This window comes from Poecile atricapillus, chromosome 6 (genome assembly GCF_030490865.1).
Source record: "Poecile atricapillus isolate bPoeAtr1 chromosome 6, bPoeAtr1.hap1, whole genome shotgun sequence".
NCBI classification, from domain to species: Eukaryota; Metazoa; Chordata; class Aves; order Passeriformes; family Paridae; genus Poecile; species Poecile atricapillus.
In genome coordinates this window covers 22,372,696-22,391,005 of record NC_081254.1, presented here as the reverse complement: position 1 = coordinate 22,391,005, position 18,310 = coordinate 22,372,696, and the positions used below count along the sequence as shown (strand labels likewise).

The 18,310-nt window shown below is 40.1% G+C and overlaps 1 protein-coding gene across 1 annotated transcript; it reads left to right on the top strand.

Moving 5' to 3' along the window:
• The first annotated feature begins 3,196 nt into the window (after positions 1–3,196).
• SLC35G1 (solute carrier family 35 member G1) lies at positions 3,197–17,457 on the top strand. Its single transcript, XM_058841407.1, has 5 exons — positions 3,197–3,223; positions 6,375–6,834; positions 6,908–7,558; positions 11,255–11,435; positions 11,929–17,457. Exons 1-5 carry the CDS (start codon positions 3,197–3,199, stop codon positions 12,686–12,688), a joined length of 2,079 nt encoding a protein of 692 aa, XP_058697390.1. The 3' UTR covers positions 12,689–17,457.
• Positions 17,458–18,310: the final 853 nt, after the last annotated feature.

The window sequence follows — 18,310 nt, the reverse complement described above, 5'->3', positions numbered from 1 at the left end:
ATATATAAATACCAAACACAAATATGCTTGATATAACAATGTAACAATAGAATAAATCATTCATACATATAAAAATATATAAATGTATTATAGAGTCCCAATACACTAATACTGACCCATCACCTGTCACAAGGTTATTTACATTTTACATAATTTTTGTTCTGAGGAAAAGTGGAAGCTAATGAAGGATAATCTCCTTCTACTAAGGAATATAAACAATTGCTTAATAATTCATGGGAGTGGCAAGTAAGGAAGCTTCCCCCTTCTTGCCCTGCAGAGCAGCCCCAGGCAGATAGCTTGCAGAATAGGAAACATACTGTGTGAATGCCAAGAAATGCAGCTGATTGAAATAGTTCTCTCCTATTCCACAAAGAGAAACTACACATTCAGCCATTTTTACTGCTGTAAAAAGTCAGTTAAAGTGACAGTGACAAAACAGAATTGAACAAATTATCTTCTTTTCACAGTCACAAAGGGCATTATAGAACAGAACAAACTAAGACAAGCAAAAATGCCAACTATGAGCTATTTCCACTTTCCTCCACTCCTCCTTGGGAGCTCTGACCCTCAGTGGCACTCAAGCTGTACTTCTGTTTTCTGATTTTTGTACTGTACTGCCTGCCAGAAAAGAAATCTCTGGAAAGTCACCACCACAAACTTTAAAGTTACATAATATTTTATTTCTCTTTTTTTTTTCTCCATGGTGCTGCATGCTATGACAAAGAAAGAAATACTCCCTCTTGTCTGCTACTCATTCTCTGAGTAACTTAGAAGGAGTATGTATTTAATAATTACATCATTTCTATTCAAGCAGGTTGCAAAATGGTAACTGATAACCTTCTGCCTACTCCTTTTTCTTCTATCTGTGTTTCAAAGAATATCTGCCCTTCCCTCTTTCAAACCCTTTGGCTTTAGTAGCTGTGTTGAACAAGCTTTTATAGCAATTTCAGTTACAGATAGTGGCAACTAAATAACAGGAAAAATTATTTCCAAGATTTCCAAGAACCTCTCCCAAGGGAGAGGCAGAAAAAAAACAAGAAAAGTTAGTAAAATTCCCAAACATGTTTTTTTGAAAGATACAGAAATTTGGATAGATTTGGGAAAGAATTTTAAATGAAAAATATGTTTGGGAATTATATTGTTCAAACATCAAATTTAGATAGTTCAGAATAAGGCACTTTATTTTGGAAATATCTAAATTTAAGCAATTACCAGGAGGAGAGGCTTACCAGGAGAAGCACCTACCCCAGGCAGTGCATACCTAAATTCTAGCATGCTCATTTCTTCTTTTTCATAATCACATGCCATCAATTTTTGATTTTTTTTCTGGATTCCTTTTAAAGATTCTTCTATTTTCCTTCTTTTTTTTTTCTACTGTGCATCTCTGTATACATTGACTGATCTTAATCTTAATGGGTAACAACTTATCCAAAGGGAAGAGAGCTTTACTCAGTTTTATGGCTAAACTCATAACTCATAACTAAAAATAGTACTGAGACATCAGGAAATGAAGTGAGGGAAAGGGAACATGCTAAGGTTGCATTCACTGCATAAATGGGTCCAATAAACAACTGGAATTGTAAGAGTTGCTGTGCTACACTGAATCCATATTCCTCTAGCATCATAAAACAAAAACAAAACAAAACAAAAATCCCCTGCACCTTCCTGAAAGTTTTTTTATGTATGGTGAGTACTCAGATACCATCAATCCACCAAATGAGACAATATGCCTGAATAAAACCCCACCCACAATTCTTTCGCCAGAAAGGAGACTTTTCCAAATTCAGATTTTCACACTGGTTGCCTTGCCAAGTTTATATTAAAAATATATAAATTATCCTAAAGAAGTTGAAGTAACAGCCTTGTACATGTTTTATCAAGCACTGCCAGTTTGAAACATTAGGAGTTCTGTTCACTACCTGCACTGTATCACAGCATAAACTAAGAACATACCTGTGTATGTGTATGCACCTGACATGAGGAGCTACACCTGAGAGAGAGGCAGATTTACAGGGTGTGTAAATAAACATTTACTGTTAAAAGCTCCTTTCATTGAGATTAGCATGCTATACCTGTTATGTAACAATCTATAAAACTTCAAGTGCTGCTGCTTCCTCAGAGTAGCAGGCCAAGACCTGAATGCCACCCACCACCACTGTGCTTTACAAAACTTACAGTGTCTTGGCCTGTGGCAAATACAAATGGTCCATAAAACCAGTACTACTGTTCATTTTCTTTTCTAACAGTGAGTTACTGAAGTTCACTCTATTGGTTTTCTTAGATATTTGTGTTCTCCGGTGGAAATAAAATGATGGAGAAATCAGATTTTTCATTAGGAGATTAAAAGAATATATATATTTTTTGCCCGAGATGTATTGGAATAACAGCCTTTTCCAGATGCTTAAATAGAATTAAAAAATAACCTAACTTTTTCAATATCATGAAGGCCATCTAAATTTACATAAGCTCTCCCGACATTTATGTGAAATATGAGAATGAAAATGCTACGGTCTTCAGAGAATGTAGAAAATTATTTTTAATTTATTCTTCCAGGAATACTAGCTACAGAGACCTGATTGCTTAGCAAGCAATGCAGTTAAGCCATCTGAGGACAGAAGCATGACCTTTATGTGACCAAAATCAGCTAAGCAGTACACCTTTAAGACTGGATTGAAAGCACTCTAGCAAGTATAGAAGCAGAATTTGAATACAGTCTTGCTTATCCATTATTTTTCAATCCTTCAGAAGTAAAGAAAATAAAATCATTCATTCTGGAGACCACAGAATTTTTTGTTACTTCTTACTTCTACTGTATTTACCTATCTCAATACTTTCAGCATGAAAGTACATGAACAGCAACTGCTAATAGGGCAATCTGTAAAACGCAGTTAAAAAGAGCCTCAGGATATCTCCATTACATTGACCATAATTGCAGGATTCCCTATTATTTCAGTGTTCCACCCCATCTCCAGTTTTATAGTATTATTCATTACAGCCACCAACTCAGGAAGAAGAAAACTCTGATATTTGGAACATACTGTGACACAAGGTTAAAATTTTTGTCTAACAGTCCTAATATAAATGCGGAAGCAATTTGTGGTGATGGCAAAATTTAGAATCATTCACCATTCACCTTAACAAGGAAGCTGAAAAATACAGGTCTCTTCTAACACCTAAGATGGACATAAAACCGACTATGACAGACCGGAATTTTGATGGGCAGGTAGGAGCTCATATGAACCACATTTCCACTGGGCTGCAAGACTAGAAGTGTTCATTCATTTGAAATGTAACTTACGTTTTTCTTTTTTTTTTAAAATGTGTGATTGAACACAAGAGCATGTTTCCCAGGGAGGTGGTGCAGTCTCCCTCCTTGGGGATATTCAAAATCCCAAGAGAGAGAGAGAGTCTTGAACTTCAGCTGACCCCGACTTGAGTGGGGGGGTGGAGTAGATGACCTCTCAAGGCACCAGATGTGCCCATCAACCTCAGCTATGCTGATTCCCAAACAACTCCGGGTTGAACAGAAGTTTGAATGAATGACCAGGACAATGAAAGTCCTTGGTGCTGCAATAATCATCTGTTTTATGGCACTCGGGTGCAGAGGTAAATGGTTATTACAATGCACTTAAGAGCTGGATCCATTTCAGAAGCTGAGGAAGTAATTCTTATCTGGTTGGTTTTTTTTTTTTTTTTGTTAAACCTTTTCAGAAGGAAAGGAAACCATGCAAGTTTATCATTTATTTTGTTACTTCCTTTGCATTAGTCTATATTTCTTTGGATGAACTTTTTCCTAGACAACTTAAACTTTAAAAAATTTGTTTTACAGAATTGCAATTTTTACAGAATAAAAGCCATTGATATGGGCTACTGTTTTGATTTAAATCTACTACTTTTATAGCTTAAGCAGTATGTAACAGTGCTGACACAGCTATGTTCAGATCAAACTGAGATAGACGTCACCAGGGTGATCCACGTGCCGTACCAGGAATCCAGACATCTTTCCTGCTGGAGCTCTGCAGAGCTCTTAGTGCTCTTCTAAGAGAAGTGAGTAAGGACCAGGTCAGTTCCAGGGCACCCTCAGTTTATATTATTTAGTTCTCATTAAACCTCCAAGAGCAGCAGTGTTCCAAAAAGCTTATTGGAATATATCAGCGGTGGATAAAAGAAATTATGTGATAGTGGAAAAAGTGCTCATAATCTCATAGAAAAGTCCCACGGTTCTCCACAAAACTTACTTAATTGCTTTGTCATTTGTGCTTGTTAGTGTTTCTGGAAAGCCACAGCACTTAAAGGGGGGAGATGGAAACCAACGGGTCCCTTACCAGGCACACAGACTGAAACCAGTGACTCGCTACAGGACTAAAGTCCCTACCAGACCTGTATCTCAACCTGCTGCGCAGTACTGGCTTGTTCCTGGCATTTATAATGACAAAACCTGTGCCTAAATTCTGGGTGAGGATGATAATACTCTTCCTTTGTAAAGAAAGCTCCATGTGTGGAGAGCGTTGGCTATACTTTCTGCTGTTATGATGTTATGGAAACCAAATAAATGGCATTCTAGCCGGTGCTGCAGTTTAATTTCAATGGTCAAATTGCCCAAGTTTATTAATCCCTTTCTTATGGAGTTCGCACTCAGCAAAGATATTATAGGTGATGTGCTGGAGAAAGGAACAGCTAGTTCTGGGCACAGTATTACACAGATGAGACTTAATCTGTGCTCGAAAAAGCCACATAAGACATTGACCTGTCACATTTAAACAGGGACTTAATTTTCCAATCTAGGGCAGCATGACTGCAAATTACATTTGCCTGCTGGTTAGTTTGGGCAGCTGCAACTGCTCTGTTTCCTTGTTCAGAGAAGAGGGCTGTACTTTACAAGGAGAACTTGGAAGCTCTCTGGCTGAGACAAACCTGGCAGTTTGACCAGGAGCACACAGAACACTTCATGTATCTTGGCATAAACAAACACTGCCCTCAGATGTTCCCTTTCAAAACCAGACATGGAGGGGTACGGAGGGGGTTGCTGCAGTCTCTTTGGAACACTCTACAGCTCTGTACTTGGCACTGTGGCACTTGAAAAAATTTACTATTATAAAATAAATATATCATCTGCATATTTTAACAAATAGCCAGAAATTGTAAGAACTCACTAAAATTTATTCTATATCCGTACTGTGGACCATGTTTTGGCTCTGGTTTTCTTCACTGAAGACCTGAGTTAGCCAGCTGCTTCTGCTTTACTGACTGCAGACACAACTCACAGAGTGACTGTGCAGACAGCCACAAAAATTCGGGTGGGTGCGCTCTGCAGCATCCCCACTGCCCAGGGCATGTGCCAGGTCTTCCTCTGAGACACCTGTGGGACCACCAGCCAGGGATGGCTGCTGAGAGAGAATCCCCGCTGCCCTTCCACCAAAACTTGTCTGGGGAAGTACAGCTCTACCTTTGTGTTGGCGATTCATGGAACAGTGGCCTGTGAAAGCTGCCTTGGACTGCAGAGAAGTGTAAGCTTCTTGAGGCTGCAGGTTAACTTGCACCTCCCTCTCGAAATTAAAACAAACTCTGAGGGACAGAGAAGTCCATTAAAAAAAATTAACCACTTAATTAAGAGTGTCTGGTTTGGAAATTTTTCACCTCCAGAGGAAAGATTTAGTAAAGCTTTCAGTAAAGACTTTGTAGAGAGCTGTGTTGATAGGAACTGTAATAGGAGTTGTTTATAAACAGTGCAGCATATATTTAATTATTTTATTGGTTTACAGCAACAGCAGTTCAGATGATGTAAATATTTAGAAATAATTTTGATTTCAACACAACCTTATTGATTTCTCTTATTTTAATAATTGATATGGTACATCTAATTTTTAGTTAAGAACAATTTCTGAAACAATTCTGGTCATATTAGTCAAATGCTGACTCCAAGATAATGAAATACAGCCTCTGGTGGGTTAGCATGGGCTATAAAATGTGTTAAATTAGAGACACCAAAAGCTTGAAATAGCTTTTATGAGTTAGCTTGAGGGAAAACTTAAAATCATTTGTATGAAATAGCTTTTATCTAACATTTGGCATTCATTTTGCTAAAGCTTTAGATTACATTTCCCTTTGTTAAGAACAAAGAAATAAACACAGATTAATTTATGCAGCTAAGAGATTAATGTGAGCATAAATATTTCCTTTCAATAGAAATTCCTCCCATTTTAATTATTGATAACAGTTCAACTTGCTCAAAAGGGGAAAAAATAGCGTTTTAAATTTAATCTGCCTTTCTTACTCTGTACTTTTTCATGGGTAGGAAAAAGGGCTACTCCTGTTTTCCTCTCTACCCTTTCCGATTCCCCTGCCCAAAGGCATAGGCGGCATTGTTTTCTTAGGGAAAGCCTACGAAAAGGCGGCTAAATTATTTCTGCACCTTACTAACAATCCTGACTGAACTGCCCACCAGGATCCCATCTCCATTTTGCCCGAGAGTGCAGCTGGAGCAGGCAGCAGCTCTTGCGGGGAGTGATGCTCTGTCCCTGCCCACGGACACGGCAACACTGACGGGCCCACCGGGGGCCATCCCGGCTCTTCCAGGGGGCGCGGAGCCCGGTCCAGCGGGAATTCCCGCCAGGTGGGTCAGTTATCCCGGGTCAGTTATCCCGGGTCAGTTATCCCGGGTCAGTTATCCCGGGTCGGTTATCCCGGACCGGTTATCCCGGGTCGGTTATCCCGGGTCAGTTATCCCGGGTCAGTTATCCCGGGTCGGTTATCCCGGACCGGTTATCCCGGGTCGGTTATCCCAAGAGCGCGGCCAGGCCGAGCGGAGAGCGCTCAGCGCCGCGGACACACAGCGTTGTTTTCACTTCGGGCGCGCAGATGACGCAACAACGCCCCGAAAATAACTTTGCGTCCCCTTTTTCCTGAGTTTTGTCTCCCCTGCTCGGGAACGGCCGCGGCCTGTGCGGCCCCCTCGCTCTCCGGCGGGGTCAGAGCTCCCCCTCCGGAGGCACCACGGCGTCGCCGCTCCCCGGCACCGCTCCCGCTGCCCTGGCCGGGTCCCTCTCCGGGGGACGCCAGGAAGGAAGCGCCGGGGCGCTGCCTCCTGTCCCGGCAGGGGCGCTCGGCTGCCGCCGGGCTGCACGCAGGTACCCGCCGCGGGAGGGACGGGCCGCCCGGTGGCTTCCAGGCGGGGCCTGGCGGGGGGTGGCGGAGCCGGGACCCGGTGTAGCCTCCCCCGCGGGTGCTCGGCGCTGCGGGCGGGCGGAGGGAAGGCGGCGGGCGGCGCCGGGCGGCCGCACCGCATGCGCAGGAGGGCAGGTGTCGCCGGTAGCCGAGGAGCCGCCGGCAGCATCGCGGCAGCCCCGCGTCCTCATGGTGCTGTGTCAGGGAGGAGAGGGCGACGCTGCTCCGGCAGCGAGCGGCCAGGAGCCGGAGGTGCCGCCGGGCCAGGAGAACGGGCCGGGGGCGGTGCAGCCGTGCCTGCCGGCGCCCGGCGTCGAGGCTGAGGGCGCCGAGGAGCGCCGCGCTTGTGGCTGCTGCTCGGGCATGTCCTGGCCGTTCTGCTGCGAGGCACCCGGTGAGCAGGGGGAGTCCGGCAGGCGGGGCAGGGGGGCAGCGTCATCCCGGCTGGACTGCCCGCTCTCGGGGTGACATTGCCGGGCCGCGGGCGAAGGAGAAGCGGCCCGAGGGCACCGGGCCGTCCGCACGTGGCAGCGGGGCGGGGAGCGGGCTCGGGCGGCTGCAGAGGGCGCCCGGCATCGGTGCCCGCCCCGCCGCCGGCAGGAGTCGCCTCGCCGCTTCCGAGCCGTCCCTGGCGGCGGCGGCGGCTCGCACCTGGTGCCCGCGGGTCACCTGCGAGCGGGCTCGGCCTCGCCCTCTTCCTCCCGCTCCTCTTGACCGGACAAGCCGGCCCCGGTGGAGGAATCAGCGGGTCTCCGTGAGCCCGTGCCCTGTGCCTGAGTGCCAGGCGCGGCTCGGGTCCGGGGCCCGCTGCCCCCCACGCCCCGGGAGCGGGCAGAGCCCCCGGAGCGTCCACCCCCATGGCCGGGCGGCTCTGTCGCCTTTAGAGAACCTCGGGAGCGAATATTCTGGAGGAAAACAGTACTTCCTGTTTTTAAAGTTTTAAAGTAAGGTTTGACGGGGTGGGTAAATAGAGGTGCCTTCTGCCTCTGAGCTTGTGGCACTATAAATGTGTTCGAGAGTGCACTTAAGTTAGTCCACGTACTTGGGACTGTGACTTCTAGGGCAATTCTTACATTGTTTTAGTCTGAGTGTAATTGTTTTGTCCTAACTTGAGTCACTTCTTGATTATTTTCAATTGATAAAGCCACAAATGTATTGTGAGATAGGGAACACATAGGTTTTAAATGGAGTTATCTTAGAATGTAAATGCTGTCTTAAAATAATTTCTGAAGTTATCTGGAGTACTATTTTTTTTTTAACTATTTCACTGAAAATGTGTTTGTCATTAAATTGACTATAATTGACTTTCCAGCCGAAAATAGATTTGTTAGTGAGCTGTGGAGAGGCCAGAATTCTTCACCACTGAAATTACATGAGTGGCACTTCTAAAACAAAGCTTGGGAGGAAAAGCTCAGTGTTTGAAATCCTGAGAAACTTTCATTAATTAACCAGGAAGAGTACTTTGGTTTTGGGTTGTCTGTCTAGCAAAATTGTTGACTGAGTCTATGACTGAAGACTATGAATCATGCCTAGATCTTGTCTGCATGACCCTGATTAGTTCCAGTGCAGGCTGTTGTGCTCCTGGCACTTTACAGGAGTCAAAGAGAGCTCTTTTGCTTTTTATAATGTGGAGACTTCTGCCTTTCCTGAAGGTCTGGGAGAATCATCTTCTTGCTGACCATCTTTCCTATTGCCAGTACTCTTCTGCCTCTGCTGCTGTTCCTGAGATGTTTGTATGTGAGAAGTATGATTTTCTTCATTGCTTGCATTTTGCAGGTATAAAAGCTTTTTGGAACAAAGTACAGCACTAAAAACACAATTAGAATTTACACCTAAGACAGGGTGCAGTGGGAGGCATTTACCTATCACTTAAAACAGGAGTGGAAAATTGTTTGAAAGCATTATGTGTGGAGATGGCCAGGGAATAAAACTGGAAAACCAAATCTGTAGCCACTCCAAAAAGAGGACTTGAGTACTGCTTGAAACCTTCTAATTTTTGGGCTGTTACATTCTTTGAAAGAAGCATAAGTTCTTGACTGTTTTGATGATGTTAGGCCAGTATTTCAAGGCTTAATATTTTGTGGGGTGGGAATGTTATCTTAACCTAACTTCTCCCTAAAACTTACTTTGAAATAAGTACCGTTCAGAACTGCAGTTCTTGTTTTTGGTGGAAGAACTTGGACCATTTTATTTTTAAAAGGAAATAAAACACTTTCTCATTGCACTGAGTACATGCTTTGGCAATTCAAGATGTTGATGGTTTAAATTCTAGTATTACAAGATTCTGAAAATTCTGTTTTTGATGGGCTTGGTATATTGGGTAGCTTACAGAACTTAGTTCCTTCTGATTTATGTTTGTTCCTTACAATCCAAACCTTAGTTCTGGGTGTAAGATCCTTTATGCTTTAATTTGATTTGTTTTCCATTTCAGCACTTCCTTTATTTAGGTTGGCTTCATTCTGTAATAATCAGAGAAGCTATCATGCCTGAAATAAAAGTTAATAGTTCTGTTTGTGCTGTGTTCATCTGTAAGCCAGCCTGGGTTTGGATTTTCCATTTCAGTTATAGGCCAGTCTGATTCCTCTTGTTTCAGTATTAGAGACTGTTGATTTTGTAGTTCTGTTATGTGACTGTGTGGATTAAGGCATTATATAGTTCATGAACATTTTAAAAATCCACTTTGTTTCATAGTTGGTAGATGTCCTGGTCCAGTGTTGGTTGGTGGTAGTTTTTATAGTCAGTTTTATGTAAGAGGCTGTTGTTAAACAGAAATATTTCGAGTAGAAGCTGTAAATCACTTTCAGCTGCAGTGTGGCAGGATTCCTTGAGAAGCAAACCTTTTGCCTACTTCAGGTTGTGGCTGCTGTTGTAAAGCCCTAGGACTGTCAGCCTGCAGTCTCCCCTCCTAGGCAGTCAGATGCAATTTCTCAGCCTGGAGTGCTGATCTCAAGGAGGATCAAAATGGTTTGTGACAAGTTTTGTTAATTTAAAAAAAAAACCCCTCTCAAAACCATACTTAGTTGCTAAGCAACTCGCAGCAGTACCCAGCTGATTGTGTTTTAGAGGATCCATAAGGCTCACAGTCTGCCACACTAATGTGAGAGATAAAGCACCCTTTTATCAAAACACTGCCTCTGGGACATGGAGTTCTTGCTCCTATCTTTAGAGGGAGTCACAGAAGAAAAGGTACTCAACACAGTTCTCTGTCTCACAGTTCTCCCTCTCCTTGCTTTTTTTAATTTATTTTTTTAAATAGTTCAGGGTGGAGAAAATGAGTGGAACGAGGAAGAGTATGTTGTTGAAGAGAGCCTGAGGCAATGGGGAAAACTTGAATAGAAGGACTTTCCCAGGAATAGACTTGGGAAATTTTTAGGAAGGGGAAGTCTGATAAATAAGCATAAGCTAAGGTCTTCATGGAATTATGACAGGTATCAGGCCTTTGATATTTTAACATTAGTTACTTAAATTTATTCTGCTTAAAAATGTGTATTTGATGCCGGTTTGAAGAAAATATTTGAATTCTTACAGCAAGATAAAAATGTTATCAGTATAGTTCAAATTTAGGGTGATTTAGCTGCAAAATAAACATGAGGTATAACAAAAATGATGTTCTGTACACAGATTTTACATTGTGTATTTGTGAGAAAGGAAATGGAATTTTTGCTTAGGAACCTTAGTTAATTAAGCAGCTGATTCCCAAGATAATAGTTTCAGAACCTGACCATGAACTGTTTCATAGAATTGTCACAGAATTGTGACTAGTCTCTATAGTAAATCACCTGTACTAGTCTGACACCTACAAGAAGTTAAATCTACTAACTTGTGTGGAACTATGATTTTGTATCCCAGATGTTAGAGTTCATCTCTTACACCCTGTTTTAAGGGAAAAAAGAGGACCAATGATGGTCAGTGAAAAGTATTTTCAAGGTAGGTCTGGTAAATACATGTAATATTTGCATTTGTTTCTTTGGTTCCCCTGTTCTCCATCACAAAAATCACTACAGATACATGGAGTACTGCAGTGTGTGGACCTCCCTGATCAGAGAAGTCTTCTAATAGATCCTTATTAACTGTAGTTTATCTATTCCAGGGACAAAGAAGAAAGCTGCGTGCCCAGGACTCGGTCTGTTTTATACCATACTGTCTGCCTTCCTTTTCTCAGTGGCCTCTTTATTTCTTAAAAAAATAGAAGATGTACATTCAGTGGAAGTGAGTGCATTTCGATGTGTTTTCCAAATGGCATTTGTTCTTCCTGGTTTAATATACTACAAGTAAGTGTAAAAAATATTTACATTTAAAGCTATTTTTTAAAATTAGATCTAGAATTATCACTCAAATATGATTGCAATGTTATTTTAGTTTGGATTTCATTTGCATAACTTCATTATTTTAGATTAGTTGATAGTTTCTTGATACAATTCAGAAAACTGAAAATCTTTGACTCCCTGAATGGTAGAGGCTTCTACTAGGATTATTGTATCAAATGCTTTGATTTCCATGAAGGGGTGATCTTAAAAAGCCAGAAGGTAATTTGTAGATACTCTTGGGTTATTTTGCAAGTTAATCACTAGAAGAACAGGTTCTGGACTTTGAATGTGATTGGGGGTCATAATGGAAATAAACTGGTCTGTGATCAGACAGTTAAGAATATTTGGGTATTAAACTCCCTTGTCTAGAAAGGTGTGTACCATACTTAAATATGTTTGGATATTAGTCATGAAATAAGCAAGACAGTGACATTAATGTGACATTTCTGTTTTTCAGAACAGGGTTTTTGGGACCAAAAGGTAAAAGAATTTTTCTTTTCTTCCGAGGATTCCTTGGCTCTACTGCAATGGTTCTTCTCTACTACGCTTACCAAGTAATGCCATTAGCTGATGCCACTGTTATAACTTTTACCAGTCCTGTTTTTACATCGTTGCTGGCGTGGATCTTTCTCAAAGAGAAATACAGCCTTTGGGATCTTCTGTTTACTCTCTTTGCAGTCACTGGAGTGATTCTTATTGCCAGACCACCATTTCTGTTTGGCTCACGTGTTTCGGGGATTGAAGGAAGTTACTCAGACCACCTTAAAGGAACTATAGCAGCAATTGCAAGCACGTTATCAGCAGCTTCAACTATTGTTATACTAAGGAAGGTGGGAAAATCTGTGCATTATTTCTTGTCAATTTGGTATTATGCAGTCATCGGATTAATTGGATGTGTTATAGCATTGTTTGTTTTGAATGAATGGCGTTTACCACACTGTGGTAGAGATAGGGTTTTTCTAATATTAATAGGCTTGTTAGGGTTGGGAGGTCAGATATTTCTCACAAAAGCATTACAGATAGAGAAAGCTGGACCTGTATCAATAATGAAAACAATGGATGTGGTGTTTGCTTTTATTTTACAAGTTCTTTTTCTCAATCATCTACCAACTTGGTGGACTGTGGGTGGCGCCCTTTGTGTAGTAGCCAGTAGTTCTGGAACTGCCATTCGAAAGTGGAGACATAGTGTGAAAAAAGCTAAACAGGGGGAAATCTAACAATATTGACGCTACTTCATTACAGAAACAAGCAATCTTCAAAGATATATAAATACAATATTTATTTTTATTTATTTTAAACATCCCATTTACCAAATTGTAGTACCAATTTATATCTAATAAAATAAGTTGACTTTTTTTTTCACCAAAATTTAAGATGTTTTAGCAGCTGATGAGGTATATATTTTCCTTTCTTACATTTAGGCATGCTAATATGGGCAGTAGAAAGATACTTTAAAATTTTTGCTTCCTTTCAAAAGTGGTCAATATGTATTTTCCTAAAGTTCCTGACTCTCCATTTAGACTCTCTCTTTATTTTTCAGAGCAGTGGAAATAAGTCTCCCAGACTTAATACTATTCTGTGCTTGATTACCACAGGTATCGCAGTACAAAAGTTAGAAGGGAATGAAGAGTTGATAATCCTTAAACAACCAGCTCTTATAGAACAGATAAAGATTGTACTTCTATAAGCATTCTAATTATTATTTTGCACAAAACAGATGCTAAATGAGGATTTAATTTTAATTTGGATTCTAAAAGAACAAAAGCAATTTCATTTTTCCAAGTAATATAAAGAGAAAATTAACTTGTGAAAATTACCTATCAGCTTTGCTTTTTTAAAAAAAGAATTTTAAGTGTTTGCACTTAATTTACAGATACAGTGAAACAACCTAATGATTTTCTTTTTTTTTTTTTTTATAGTGATTTTCCCTACAAACACGTCTTTAGTTTTGTAAGACTGCAGTCTCAGTGATGAGAGACAACAGTTAATTCTATGCCATGCATAAATTAGCCCTTCTGGTATGGAATGCTGTGCTGTAGCTGCACTTTTCTTTACTCTATGCAAAAGATTATATTTTTTAGGTATTTAATATAGGTTATATTTAATGCTGCTTATGACCCTTTTTAGATTCTTCTATACAAAAGTCCTTTATGAGACCAAGTTTGAGTCTCCTTTGCCTACATAAACGTTGGAGGATTTACATTAAGCTTTTGCCTGTTTTCTTAAGAGTGTACAAGAGTGCAGTGTAATTGCAGTTCCACAGAAAATGCAGGTTGGCCAAGGTCATACAGAGATTCTACAGAAGAGGTTTGAGGAAAGCTTGGTGGAAGGGTGATGCTATGCATACACATCACATCCAGGCATCCACACTGCATCAGAGAGTGCTGGTGAGCAACTTCAGTCCCACTTCTCATGCTGGCCCTTTTGTGTCTGTATTTATCACTTCTCTTACACATCTTCTCACTTTTGTCGGCAACAAATACTAAAGAAAAATACTTTTATTACTGATCTTGGTGTCCTTCACATTTTAGGAGGACTAAATGTTTAGTATCAGAAAGTGGGATTTTCCTAAGTTGAACATTACATATTTTTGGGTCTTGTCTCAGTAAAGTTCAAAGAAAATTTTAACTTGAATCTTTATTTGGTTGGTCCTTTGTATCTTGAGGGCGTTTTGAGTTACTTCCTCACTCTAGTGTTTTTCTAAAAGAGAATGCTGCGTTCTCTACACTTGATAGATGTTTCTTTCTAAATCACTAAAGGTGGTGGACATTTTCTTATTTTGATTTATTGATGTCTGGTCACATGTCTTTTCTTTTGCCAATAAGCATTTTGTCCAGAAGGATGCTGTGACAGTATCAAAAGCTCTGTTGAAGTCCATAAAGATTACATGTACAGGCTTTCCTAGATTGACTAGGTGGGCTACCCTGTAGTAGAAGGAAATCAGGTTTGACAATCAAGACTTGGATTCATAAAGCTGTGCTGGCTGGGACCAATGATTGAGTTGTCCTCCAGGTGTTTTTCATTACCTCACAGAAAAACCTTTTCCATGTACCTGGATATGAGGAGCTGTCTTTGTCCAAGTTTCTGTAGGTAAAACCTGTACCCTGAATCTGAATGTGTTTATGGATATTAGAAGATTCCACTTAAGTGGTAGAATCAGTTCCTGCTTTGAGCTGTCTTTTGTCTGCTTTTCCTGAATGCTGAAGCTCAGCTACTGCTGACAAGGTCAGGAAACTGCTTTACTATCTCTTAAAAGCCTCACATAACAATAAAATTCCAGTTTGGCACCCTTTTTGCTTAATACTTGAAACTGAACTGGTATTGTTTTTCTGCTGCTTGGCCATCACTGCTGTTGAGCAACAGCTTTCAGGGGAGGGAAGGAAAACAGACTTCGTTTTTTACTGCTTCACTTAATGTGTAATATGCATGTGTTTGAATTGCCACTTACAAAGGTGTGGTTCCAAAGCAGTTCAGATTGATGCAAACTGGGATTGTCAGCTAGCCCTGCTCTCTCCTCTTGGCTCAGTGCTTATGTGGTTATGTGATGAGCTACCCCTGGGAGCTGATCCAGTACATATCTTTTTAGTAAGGCTGTTGGAGAGGGCAAAACCAGAGTAGCCTAAACTTGATGACAGTATAAAAACATTAGGAAATATAATTAGGTAATAGTTTAAATTACAGCATAAGAATGCTGCTTTGTCAGTACAGAATAAAGATTATGTGGAAGTTTACATTAAAAAACATCTTTAGTTCGGATGACTTCAATGAATCTTGTTTACACCTAGTAGAGAAGAACAGATTACTGAAGAAAGGATTGTTTTCTTGCCCTTAACACATGCATAAATGTAGAAAATATGCTACATGGCCAGAAATCAACATCTAGGTAGAGTGGTTTGTAATTTTTTGTCTCAAATTCTAGCAGAAACTTGCAATATATTTCTTGTGCCAAAACCCCCAGATGATTGGTTTTTTTTCTTTGTTCAAACATACAGGGTTTCCTTATGGCTTCATCTGCTTATTTCCTCTTGCTGTTCCTAAACCTTGCTAAATATTTAAGTTGTTAAAATAATAATCTAAACTACATCCTATGTTGGAGGATGTATGTTTTGGAACATTGTTTTGATTTTGATCAATCTTCTATGGAACTGTTTAACTGGAATGAGAATGAAGGACTTGACTAAGGCTTCTCTATCCGTAAAGCAGGACAAGCTGGTTTCTGTAATTGGTTTCTCTGGATGATGCTGGGAAGGAAAGACATTTAAGCTTTAAGTTCTTCAACCACCTCCATTTTAAAATTTTTCTTCCTTTCAAATATGGACTGAAGACCTAAATATTAGTTGCAAGCCTTAAAGATAATGAAACTACAAAAATGTAGATACCATGAAATGGTGGGATCTTTAAACTGAGAATATTTCTTAAGATTTCTGTTAGGATGGTAAAACTTTTCTTCAAAGCTTAACAGTTTGAAAATCTGAAATGAAACTGGCTGAGCCTTCATTCTTTTAGACTCTGATCTTTTTTAGCTTTTTAATACAGCAAGTTTCTCAGGGTCAAAAGTTATTTTTCTGAGCTTTGAGTCAGAAATATATTGATGTTCATTGTAGTGTCCCGTTGTGATCTTTACTTTAAAGCCGGATAAATATACTATTCTAATAGAAACTCCTTTCTATGTAATATGATGGAATATTTTTGCATTGCAATTGCTTTGTTATAATGTTAAGTTTCTCTTGAATTTCAACATATTCACTCAATGTTCTGATTTCAGTGGATCCTGAATAGAAAGAGTAATAACTAATTACTGGTTATTTTGCACAGAAACACAGGGATAAAAAGATTTAATTGTTACTGATGCATCATAAGTTTGGTTCCTATGTTCTTTACTATGCAAGACACTGTAAGTGCTGGTAGTCTTCAGTGGGACTTTGCAGCCTTAAAGCCTTATGTACCTAACTATTCTAGAGAAAGCTGATGGCTTTGTACTGTCACTGTGCAGCAATTTCTTTAAGGTTAAGTTGGTTGTTTAAAGTATGCTCTAAAAGCCCTTTAAATAAGGGTGTTTAAATGCGTCTACACCAAGAATTTGACAAGCTCACTGTGTAGACAAGAGTGGTCTATATAATTAAAATGGATTCCTGGCATTTGTCTAGCACCAGGCATGAAGTAACCTCAGCATAACAGCATTGGTGATATTACTAGTTAACTGTGTAATTTTTATTCTGAAAACAGATTCCCAATTGCAAAATGTGGTCCAAGATGGTGCTTCCTGTAATTGATAATAACAAAATGGATCGTACTTCCCTTGATCTTAGTTTAAAATAAACAACTACTCCCATGGTATTCTCTCTTCCTTGAGCTCTTGTTTAAGAGCTGTTGGAAGGTTTATTTCTCGGGAGGCAGCCTCTTTAGAAGTAATTTCCTTGCTAACTAGCAGTAGTTACCCAGGAAGAGTCTGTTTTTTAGTTCTCTAACCATGACTGCCATGGTAGGCTCATCTGTGCATCACCTCACAAGGGTAATAAAAACATTGTTGCTGCACGGGTTCAGTGTTGGCACTGCTGACAGCAGATGTGGACACTGACTTCAGCAGGACATTGCAGCTACCAGCAGAATGTTTTTGGGGTCATAACTGCCTGTCCATCCAAAGAAAAGTTGTGGCTTTATGTTCCTGCAGATGCAGGTGACTTCAGGGGGGAACACACATAGAGTTCTATGGTGATAACTTCTGTATATCAGAATAAGTAATTTCCTATGTTGTGTGAATTACTGTTTGACAAAAAGGGGGTAAAAATACCCTCAGCATTAATTAAAGGATTTTTGCTATGTCCTATATATTGTTAAATATATGTTTAATTATATGTTTTGTAGAAGTTACTGGCTTTGTTATGTAGTAGTATATTTTTATAGACAATTCTTATATATTGAAATGTTAAGAATATTTTCATAAGAGATTTATATTTCTCATTGCTAATAAAATGATCCTGAAGAATTAATCTCATGTTTTGCTTTGATTAGTGGAATATAACTGAATGCATTGATTGTAAAACTTAATGAAAGAACTGTTAATCAAACAGCCCCTGATAAACACCAATATAGACTTCAAATTCTGCTAATATTATCATGCTGCATCACTTTTTATGCCTTGCAACTAGCTAGTGACAAAATGAAGCTTCATCAACTTCCATACATTATTTTTCTTAACTGGAAACACTGTAGCATTGACAGATCAGTAAACTTTCCCGTGTCCAAGTGGCAGTCTGTGGATTTTTTTCTTCTGTTTTATTACTATACATCGTGACTGGAATTCAACTCTTGTCCCACTTGTCACAAGGTGACATCCTTGTGCTTCCCATTATCTAGTGTGTTAATAATTAATTTTTCACCAAAGAGGAAAAAATTCATATTTGCTAAGTATTACAGAAAGATTGCTAATTTTTCTTATCCTTACAGCAGTGCTGCTTCCTACAGTGTTGTCAGTTCTTGTAAGAGGAGAAGATAACAGAAGTGGACTTCTCAAGCACAAGCTTGAGAGCTTTGAGAGGAGGTGACAGATCTTTTTTTCTGGGTGTAACTTAGGGAAGAATAGATGAGGGACTATGAGTTACATGGTGGGGAATTACTGGTGGTGTTGGCCTCTCTATATCCAGCATTCTCATCACTTTGTATGCTCAAAAATCAACTCATTGTAGGAGAACTCGTCACTGTTTGTTTCACATGCTTTACAGTAAAGGAAAATCAAGGTACTTCCAAGAGACCCAACTGTGCCAGGCATAGGCAAGGGAGGGTTATTTGTGAAAGAAACTTTGCCACTTTCTCTTGGCAGCTCTGTGTGTTCTTTGGAA